This window comes from Lepidochelys kempii, chromosome 10, assembly GCF_965140265.1.
Source record: "Lepidochelys kempii isolate rLepKem1 chromosome 10, rLepKem1.hap2, whole genome shotgun sequence".
Taxonomy (NCBI): domain Eukaryota; kingdom Metazoa; phylum Chordata; order Testudines; family Cheloniidae; genus Lepidochelys; species Lepidochelys kempii.
In genome coordinates, this window is record NC_133265.1 from 83543056 (window position 1) to 83554357 (window position 11302).

General features: G+C 39.9%; 1 protein-coding gene across 4 annotated transcripts in view; it reads right to left on the reverse strand.

The window, feature by feature from the left end:
• Positions 1–11292, reverse strand: part of GOLM2 (golgi membrane protein 2) — a 31779-nt gene extending 20487 nt beyond the window's left edge. For 3 of the 4 annotated variants that reach the window (XR_012154122.1, XM_073304560.1, XM_073304559.1), the window contains exons 1-4: positions 10641–11290; positions 5915–5969; positions 3973–4075; positions 1562–1652 (exon numbers count right to left, since the gene is read on the reverse strand). Coding sequence is in view for 2 of the 4 variants with exons in the window: in XM_073304560.1 (XP_073160661.1) it covers positions 1562–1652; positions 3973–4075; positions 5915–5969; positions 10641–10967 (576 nt within the window). In the remaining 2 variants the exon portion in view is untranslated. Of the gene's footprint in view, positions 1–1561; positions 1653–3972; positions 4076–5914; positions 5970–10640 lie in introns of all 4 variants that reach the window. The other variant, XR_012154123.1, reaches the window with a different exon arrangement.
• Between the last annotated feature and the right edge of the window lie 10 nt (positions 11293–11302).

The following is an 11302-nucleotide window of genomic DNA, read 5'->3' on the forward strand; positions in this document are numbered from 1 at the left end:
AGCATGAGCCAGACCCCCTATAGACCAACATCTGCCATTGCCTGCCAGGTATACATGCTGCCCATGCCCTCCAAACCAGACATGCCAAAACCACCAAAAAAAACCAACAAAAAAAACCCACACACACACACACAAAAACTGGGCTTGTTTTTGGCTTAATTGGCTTGTGAGTTGTTTGTTGACTAGTTTTTGGATTGTAGCTTGTTGCTTCTTTTTTTTTGATTGGCTCCCGGCAAGCAGGGGCAAAAGGGGGAAAAAAGAGATGATAGAGTCCGGGATGCAAAGCGGGCCCACCACAGTCCCAGACTGCATGCCAGGGAGGAAATCTAGTCACAGAGTGTTGGGGTTCTTAGGGATTGGCTTGTTTTGGCCTTGTTTTGAAATGGGATTAGCTTGATTTTTGGTTTATTGTGAAAGTCAGGGTGCTTATTTACTGTGTGGAAGTTGGTAACTGTGCGCCAAACATGAGTCAATTCCTGCAGTTGTGCAGGAACAGACTATCAGAAAGAAATGCCAATTCAAGAACATTGTAAGATCAAAGATTGTGTCTCAGGACAAGAGGGAAAAGAGCCTTCAGAAAGGTAACACAAAATCAGACTTCAAACACAAATACAGACGTCCCTGAGCGAATCTAGGCTTATGGCTCGTAAAGGGCCCACCTTGACCATGTTTCTCTTCCTCCAACAGGTGCATCACAAGGGTAAGGATTCCTGAATACCCTGTACCAAATCAATGACTCCATTTACAGCAAGACAGATCTTAACTGGTTTATATGGTGCTCAATTCAGTAATTCCCTTTTGCAGGAACAATTTATATCCCCAGAATAGAATAAGGGTGAAATTACAGAGTAGGTATACCTCTATCTGAACAAAGGTGCATATTAAATAAGGTGCAATTACTCAGATTTGTACCTGAAGTTCATTTTACAGACATGAACTTCACCCTCAAATAGGGTTGCTAGGTTGCTGTCTGGCTGAAAGTATGCCATCACATTTATATCTAGAGAGAAAATGGAGGATTGTGTGGTTGTACAAAGCTTTCACTGGCATGAATTTGGAATGGCGGAACTTCTTATACAATTTGTGAAGCAGATATCACAATCATCCCAAAGGACCACCAAGAAAACAGTTACTCCACCATAATACATGTATTTTGCTTGTACTATATTGTACAGTAAAGGTTAGAAAAAATTAGTTTTATCATTATTAATAGGTTTTCTACCACTCTGCCTCTAGTGGGAAGTTACCATACATAGGCCTTGGACTAACAGGTAGTTCCACCGCATATCTCATGAGCAAAATCTAGCATCCAGCTCCACTATGGGATACAGCAAGAGTTTCTAGAGCTGCTGATTCACCAGACAGACCTTAAATGTGATAGAATTAAAACAAAATAAAAAAACAAAATAATTACAAGGTGACATTTTGGTGAACCCAAGCCAGTTCTTAGACATCCAAACTAGTTCCGATTTTATTGCTCAAGATGATGATGATGATGATGATATTAAATTGAAACAAAAATCCCGTTTCAACAACAGGATTATTTTTAGCTACTATTTACCTTTTGTTCTTGTACACCTTGGTCCATTAACTTCTTTATATTTTCTTCATGTTGCATTTTCATGTCTTTGATTTGTTGTCCACACTGCAAACTTAATTGGAAGCACACTAACAGTTACACATTTGATTTGGATTATACCAAGTCTCCCATAACTGCCTGGGAGAAAAAGAAAATGGACTGGCACAGGAAGCTTGAGGAGTAGAAACTGGGATATAGTAGAAAATACCATGGTTTCAAAGGTGGGGTGAGCAGAAGGGTCTGTGACCAGCAGAGTACACTCCCTGACAAGCCTGGAAAAGAACCCAAAATTCCTGAGTTTCACCATTCCTCTATCAGCAAATATCTGTGAAACTCACGAGTAAAGTGTCTCATCCTCTCCAGTGCCCATCCTCATAAAGAATGGCAAACTACTTCTACTACCAGATACTCTGTTGGCTCTAGTAACAGGGTCTGTGCAGTGGATCTAAAGATTCCAACCATGCTGATGAACTATGTGGGTGTATTTATATTATGCACTAGGATGGTATGTTTTGTCAGATTTAAAGAGAAAAAAAACAAAAACAAAACTATAGTGAAAATATTAAGGGTACAGAGTAAAGAACTCCAGTTAGGAAATGCCATACTTAAGGTACTATGCAAAAGAAATGTGACCATAATTAAAGACAATTGTAATGCACATGCACAAGGAGACCAAATTACAGTTGCACAGGTAACCTTAATTATGGCATTACTTAAGTTCTGAGTGCTTGAATTTGAACCTTTATGTTTTTAATACCGTTTATATACACTGAGTATATATATATAAAATATTACTAATTCTATATTGAGAAGAGAATCTCTGCAAGAGTTTCATATTTGTTTATAATAGAAAAGCCAGTGGTCAGTAAACTGATTTTGAATACAGCTTTAGAAACCCTTTCAGTTAAACAAAGTAACTTTCCACACACTCTCACCCACCTGAATTCTCTATTCTTCTGAAATCACTAATTCTTATCTTCAAAGAAACAACATTTATTAGAACTGTGTTTATTTGCTCAAAATGGATCTTACATCTGAAATGTATCATTAAGGTATTTAAATATTTTTGGATAAGTTTCAGAACCGATCATGGAAACAAATAAATTCCTACAAGCTGTAAAATTAATAGTATGTTTAAGAATGCCCTAGATGAAAAGCCCATTAATTTGGTTAAAATAGCAGCAAATCACTGTTATAAAACTGCAGTCCACAAGGACATATTAGGGTTTCTCTAATTATTAGAAGTTTGTTCAAGTTAAAAGGAACCAGGATACAATGCAGTGCATTCCTTCCTATGCATGTATATTGGCTGAATAAACAGTTATGCTAAGTGACAGTTTTAATGTGTTCCATTCCATACAATGTTTATTTATGGGCACATAACTGAAACAAGTAAAGGGCTATCATCTCAAAATGGGAGAGTTGCTTGGCTTACTCCATTAGGCTTTCAGGAGTTAAACCCAGGATGGTTATGTCTGCCTCCTTCTACTCTCTGTATTTTATCTCTTGTAAGGCTTGAGTTGACAGAGAGGAAGGTAGTATCTTATGTGCTAGCCACAGCCAATTAATACTGATGACGAAAGAGCATGAGATTATCACAGCAGCTTCAAGGAGGAAAGGTGGAACACATGAACAAATATAAAAGTAACAGACCCTTAAAGCTATTTTTAAAAATAGTTTTTAGGCCTAGAAGTGAACCAAGGATGGTCCACAAATTGAGGAGTTTGGGGATAACATGTGAAGAGGTAGTAGCCCTGCAAAGCTTTAAATTTTCTACTCTATGTATTTTGTTGTGAAAGCTTCCAATACACATATTTTAAACCAAACACATTATAAATTATGCTTTCAGAAGTTTTAAGCCTTTTCTCAGTGTTACTGTGTCTTACCCTTCCCTACAATATATGGGGGGAAAGAATTGCTTCCTAAAATTTGATTTCTCTTCCAAATTTATAGCCGACATTTCGAGTTAATTTCAGCCTAAGCATAGTATTTTTACCTCAATTCCAATCAAATAAATTGGTCATGAAGACTTTGATAAACACACCCGTAACACTTCAATTACCCACAGTTTGATTAAATATAATTGTTCTTCTATTGTCTCAAATCACATATCGTCTCAAGTACGAGTTAAGTCAAACTGAATAAAAAGCACAATTCTGGGAAGTCACATTTCTCTAGAGACTTTCCCACTCCCAACAAAACACAAAACACCAGAAAATAAAGGTTTACATTAGAAACCCTGACAGCTTCTTTGATTTGTCAGCTATCTATTGGTTAAGGTCTATTTGAGGAATAAAGATCTATTTGACTAGTTTGTGATTTAACGGGAGTTCACATTTATGGGAACGGTACACAAATCTATGGTTAATACAAAACACTGAAAAGCATCATACCTCTCATACTCCAGCCTCCTCCCAAGACGAGTATTGTTCTTCTTGTACTCATGAAGCTGGTCCTCTTGACGAATGAATTCTTGGCGTAATTCTGCTAGTTGTTCTAGGCCAAATTGCACAAATCAACGTGAGTAGAAAAATGCCCCCCTTTAATACCTTTTACCATTGATGCTTCTTAGATGAAAAATGCTCATTTTCAAATCTTTCTGATCTCTGCTGTATTTATTGATTCCCTGCCCCCATTGCATAGCCACACAGCATGCCAAATAAGTTATTATTGTAAACTAGAAATCAATTCATACACATTTATTTTGAAGCCAAGAGTACTACTTGTGATAAGATACTTTCAGGATAAGAATATATGGTAAAAATTTAACTCTTCATTCCAAAGGGCTATATGATTCATCTACTTATGAGAAATAATTTCATGTTAATCTCCTTATATATTATATTTTCTCCTAATATATAGTCTTATTTTGAAAAATATAGCAGTATAAATGGAACCCTCTCTCTCGCTACAGGGTCAGCCATTTACACTATATAATCATCCTCCTTAGCATGCAGCAGACATTCTGTGCTTCTTTTACTCCAAAATTTTTTTTTTAAAAATACATGTCATATTTTTACACCTATCTACATTAACATTTAACATACACTTTAGTTTTCAAAACAGCTACTTTAGAAGTTTCACCTCCCTGCTGCTTTGGGTGCAAATGTGAGATATAAAATGCCTACTCATATTTATTGAATATTAATTACTTGTAATTGCTTTAAACAGAAAACCAAGATATTAAGCAAGTTAGGAGTCAACATTACTAGGGCCCTACCAAATTCAGGTCCACTTTGATCAATTTCGTGGCCAGAGGGTTTTAAAATTGGTCAATTTCACAATTTCACCTGTTAACATCTGAAATTTCACAATGTTGTAACCTTGAGGGTCCCAACCCAAAAGGTACCCGGAAGTGGGTCTGATCTTCCCTCTGCTCTCACCCTCCCCCGCAGCTGCCAGGCAAGGGAAGGACAAGTCCTGTCTTGCCCCAGCCCAGCAGGGACACAGCTAGGAGCTCACTGACTGGGGGGCTTCCAGGAGTAGGGGGATACTGGACCCACCTTCACAAATCTCCTCCAGCTGCAGGAACCTCAGGGGTTTTCCTGCATACCCCGGCCCCACACCGCTCCCGAAAGGTGGCAATGTGCCCCTGCAACTCCATGCACTGCCCCTCTCTGCAAGCACCGCCCCCACAGCTCCCATTGGCCACAGCTCCTCGTTCCCAGCCAATGGGAGCTGCAGGGGCAATGCTTGCAGAGCAGGGCAGCATGCAGAGGGAGACCCCGCCCTGGCCGCTTCCAAGAGTGGTATGGGGCCAGGGCAGCTGGGGAGCCTACCTTAGCAGCAGCTCCGCTCTGGGATCGACCGGAAGATACTCTAGGATCAACCAGTCAATCGCAATCGACCAGTTGGTGACCACTGTCGTAGATAGATTTTCTGGTCCTTTTTTTATTTCTATAATTTTCTATGTTATGCAGGAGTCAGACTCCCTCTCCCCTCACTCCTTCAGTCATAATTTTTACATCAATAGACAAATTACTTAAAAAAATTTGATATTACTGGTACCTAGAATATTACATTACATTTCACCTTGAAAATGATTTTGGGTATTTTAGAAAAGTTTTTGGTAGAATGTATCCTCTCCCTCCACTGCATAACATGAAAAGGCGGATATGGAAATCCATCCAGCCCTTATTATCTAAGCCAGATAAAGAATTACGTTTTATAAAACTTCCGCAGCTGAAAGACCCAAGCTGCCACTTGTTAATACTCCAGCCTCAGACATACTCTAGATTCTTCTTTCAGCATGCACTCCTCAATACCTAGGGAATTCTAAAAGATTTTAGTGTTCGTATGCTATTCTCAAACGATGTGTAGTAGTAAGTTCCTTACCTTTTAAACGATGTATGTCTGCCATTTGATATGATATGTTGTTCTGTAGTTTGATCTGCAAAGAAAGAAGTTTAAAGATGTAAATATATATTTACACCTAAATAAGCCAGAAGCATTTGAACACATTTTGATCTCACAATTAAGTAAAAGTGTCATTTTACAAACTTGTGTGAACCGCTTTCAGAATCACAGATGGAAGGTACTGCAAGTAAAATCAATCATACATTTTCCTTACAAGTTAAGTCCCTAAGTTTTGCTGAGACAGGTTTAGCTAAACCCACCTTTAATAGAAATATTTTCTGAAAACTAACAAAGTAAATAAATATATCTTTAAATCTATCATTTGTAACATTAAGATTGCATTGTGGTACTGCATGAAAAACTGAACATACGAGTCACGATTTCACTGTCCAAGCCTAAGTGCTGCAAGGTAAACAGTATTAATAGTGAAAAATCATTTACAAATGTTTCAGTTGTACTAAAGTGAAAAGCAATGGCAAAACAACTGAGAATATTTGCTTTAAACAATACTTTTCATATGAAAGCATGTCTTTAAGAGATCTGCCTCAGCTCTGATGGAGCCAGACTTCTATGAAGGATTTTTTGATTAGATATTTTAATTATGTAAAAGCACTAACAATTACAACCAATGAGAACACATGCAAAGGTAAGTGTAAATATAAAGCCATTATCATGCCAAAATACCTTATATTTCTTTATTTTTTCAAACAACAAATCAACCAAAGCAAAGATGAAAAATGTTAGAAGTGAGGGAACAATGTCTCGAACCAAAGAAACACCATGCAGAGACAAGGAATTATGTCAGAAACTGACCCCTGCACAGTTAGTTTTTGAAAGAAACTTGTCTCCGTTGGGGTCATAAGTATTCCCCAGTAGGGCTGCTAAACTTTTAGGTTTAAACTAAACATTAGAATTCAATTATCTTCCCTTTTAAAAAGTAGCCACAATTTATTCATAAAAAGAAAAGGAGGACTTGTGGCACCTTAGAGACTAACAAATTGAGCTGTAGCTCACGAAAGCTTATGCTCAAATAAATTGGTTAGTCTCTAAGGTGCCACAAGTCCTCCTTTTCTTTTTGCAAATACGGACTAACATGGCTGCTACTCTGAAACCAATTTATTTATAGTTACTTTTAAAATTGTACAATATGAACATATCCCTTTTTTCCCCAAAGCAAAGGGGTATTAGATATTTCAATCCCCACCTACTTTCTGAAGTTTTAATATCTTTGAGTCAGGCATTTGGAATACCTGGTTTGTTTTTTTTTAAAGCTACATCTGCTGTCAGGTTGGAATAAATGGAAGTGCTATGAAAAGTAGGTACTTTATATAATACCTCTCTCTATAGAGCTGCTATCTTAAAAATAATAAATGCAGCTAAATAACCATAAACTTTCAATTGTTAACATTCATCTCTTTTGAATTAAGTACAGGTGAAAAAAAAAAACCCTAAAACCACAGGGAAGTATTCATAAGCCTTTTCAAGTGGGAAAATAGATTTAGTCCTCGCTGCAGAAGACAGACTTAAAAAAAAAAAACCCAAAAAACCAGTTCTCTGTTATAAGCAAGTCATAATATTTAACCCAATCACTACCAGTTTACCATGGAGTGCTCCCAGTACAGTTTTATAGTTGCCAGTTATAACAATGTACTAATGAAGAGTTCTTTATTATACCACAGATTCTGTGTAAGTCAGTTGTAATACTGTATCTCTAGCTGAATATGTATATTCAGGATGACTACATTTAGGTAAAATTCAAGCAGCAGACTTAGGGTTATGATCTGAAGTAGTACAAAAGAGCATAAGCTTTTGTGAGCTACAGCTCACTTCATCGGATGCATGTAGTGCATGTAGCTTATGCTCAGATAAATTTGTTAGTCTCTAAGGTGTCATAAGTACTCCTTTTCTGTTTGCAAATACAGACTAACACGGCTGCTACTCTGAAACCTGTTAAATATGCTTAATACTGTACATGCTACTAAACATTTGGCTTTTAAAATCCGTGCAATAAGAGTAAAAAAGTAATAAGCCAAGCATTTTAGAATATAAGACAGCCTCTTAGTTAGTGTCATAGCAATATTTAGAAAGAGCTGGCCAAGAAGTAGGATGAATTTGATAAAGTTCACACAAAAAAACCCCACCACTTGATTTCACTGAAATAATGATGAAAAACTCAACAAAAAAATTGGAGTTTGGAAAATTTCAGCCAACTGTAACTTACAAATCACTAAAAAAACAAACCAAAACAAAAAAACCCAAGAAAACCACACCACTATCCTGGTACTGTACAATGTAGTTTTCCAAGTGCCTTAAGGGTCAGAATTCCCAATTAATTTTAGTATCCCTGTAGAACATACTTTTTAGTAATTAACCAAACACAAACAGCTGCGAAGTCAAATGCAGTAGTAGTATTTTTTTTTTTTAAATTCTGTATCATTTGTTTTCCAGAGAGGTATATCAACTTCTAAAAATACATACTTAATCACACTGTCTATTTTCTAAGCACTCAAAAGTTAATTCTCAGCAAACACTGAATTATTGGAAGAACCTATCACCTCAGTGGCAAGATCTAAATAGCTCATTCATTGTTGCAGTGGGAAATAATGACTTCACTACCGACAGACCAAAATATGCTGGGCTGCCATTTAAGAGGCAAAATTTGTGGTGCTCTCCCACCATATTTCCTGCTAATCGGAATAAGATGCATTTTTCATTTAGACATGGGATAATTGCTGTTTAAGTAGGACAGTTTTTAAAACCAACCTTGACAGTTCTTATTTCAGCAGGTCAGTCAAATTCCACTTACCAAACTACACCATCACACTTCATATCATGCTATTTGATCATGATATTTTGTTGCAAAATTAATTGTGTGATGTGAATCAGAAAGAAAGACATTCAAAAAAAGCAGTAAAATTTGTCACACAATGGTATTTCCTTAAATTCTATGACAAAAATAGTAATTAAAAAAGTACAAACTGTTCAACCACAAGACCACGATCCCCAGCTCCATTCAAACGACACTGCACTTACTACCATACAAAGTGTTTCTTACAATATTCAATCACATCACTCATCTCAAACTATTACCACCACATCTTTAGTTTCTTACTATTAAAAAGAGCTGCTTGTTTAACACAGCCTGGCAAAGTTGTCATGAAAATGTACCCCATTAGCACAAAATCTATTCATGCACTCTTTTCCATGACAAACCAAATGGAAAAATATCATTTTGCATAGTTAGTTTAAAATATCCCTACAAAGTGGACTAGCACCAGCCATGACTGATTTTAGCGAGGAAATTATGAAAGAAAAAAAGGTATTTTTTGAACTTTCTATACAGAGTTTTGCAAGATAAAGTGGTGAAGAAAAGTGCACAGGCAGGTACTATCTTGGTTTTTCAATGTGCTGTTTAAACGAGTTATGTTTCCATAACAGGTCACCCATTAAGCTAGACAGAACAGTAGTTCCCTAGCTTTAAAGCTTCGGATCTCTTTTTCATTAGTCAGAACAGATCAGATCAATGGAAGAAAACGAGTTCAAGAAAAAATGAGCTGACCTGCAGTATATTAACCCACTTCCAAGGTTATACTCAAATAGCCAACATCCAACACTGGGTAAAGCCTCGAGTTTGTTTCTTGCACCCATTCCATCATCCTTCAGGAGCTGCAAAACGTTAGGATAACAAACTCACTAGCCCACATATCTATTCAGGGGACACCATCACAGGGCCTAATAACATCAGCCACACTATCAGAGGCTCGTTCACCTGCACATCTACCAATGTGATATATGCCATCATGTGCCAGCAATGCCCCTCTGCCATGTACATTGGTCAAACTGGACAGTCTCTACGTAAAAGAATAAATGGACACAAATCAGATATCAAGAACTATAACATTCATAAACCAGTTGGAGAACACTTCAATCTCTCTGGTCACGCGATTACAGACATGAAAGTTGCAATATTACAACAGAAAAACTTCAAAACCAGACTCCAGGGAGAGACTGTTGAATAGGAATTCATTTGCAAATTGGATACAATTAACTTAGGCTTGAATAGAGGCTGGGAGTGGCTAAGTCATTATGCAAGATAACCTATTTCCCCTTGTTTTTTCCTACCTACACCCCCCCCTCCCCCTTCCTCAGACGTTCTTGTTAAACCGTGGATTTATGCTGGAAATGGCCCACCTTGATTATCATACACATTGTAAGGAGAGCTGCCACTTTAGATAAGCTATTACCAGCAGAAGAGTGGGGTGGGGGGGAGAGAAAACCTTTTGTAGTGGTAAACACCCATTTTTTCATGGTTTGTATGTATAAGAACATCTTCTGTATTTTCCACAGTATGCATCCGATTAAGTGAGCTGCAGCTCAGGAAAGCTTATGCTCAAATAAATTGGTTAGTCTCTAAGGTGCCACAAGTCCTCCTTTTCTTTTTGCGAATACAGACTAACACGGCTGTTACTCTGAAACCTGTCACTAGTCCTAGAAGAGGCAGCAATAGTAACTCCCAAACTCTGCCCTGAGGTTTGTTATTTCTCTATATTGGGCACTGGAGAGGACTGAGAGTGGAAGGAAAGAAGAGAGATCCCCGACACCAGGGAGCACAGCACCGCAGGAAGTACAGAGGGACTCTCACTTCCAGGGGTACTTTTCACACACACCCCAGCCCTGCCAGGACGTCAGCCCCGCACCCCTTTACCTTGCTGTCCTCGCATCTGGTAGCCTGGCTGTCCCTGGCTTGCAGCTGGCCGCTCAGGTGTCTGCAGTCCGCCTCCTTCTGCTCCAGCTGCTTCTGCTGGGAGTCCACCCTGAGCATGAGGTCCGAGTTCCTCTTCTCCAGCCGCCCGCGGGCCACCTCGCCGCGCCTGGCCTGGCCCTGCAGCCCGGCCACCTCCTCCTGCAGCAGGGCCTGGCGGGACGCGGCGCTCCAGTAGTTGAAGGCGAGGACGGCGATCAGCACCAGCAGCGCCGCGAAGACGAAGGACGGGAGACGGCCGCCCCTCCTGTTGGCCCCGAACCCCACCATGGAGGAGGCCGGGGGGAGGGGGGGCTTCGCCGCGCGCCGCCTCCGCCCACCGCTGAGGGGAGAAGCCGAGAACGGGGCCCGGGGAAGGCCCCTCAGGACCCGGCGGGACGGGGGGAGGCCCCTCGGGGCACCGGGGCAGGGCTACGAGGGGGGCGCCGCAGAGGGGGGCGGGGCAGGGGCCGCTCGCGGCGGCCGAGGGGACCCGGAGCGCCGTCCCGCCCCGCACGGGAGAAGCGCTGCCGACCCCGCGCGCCCTCCTTCCTCCTCCCGCGCCGGTCCCGGACCCCGCCGGCGGCTCTCGGGCAGGCCCCGCCACTTCCGCGTTACCGCGTCTC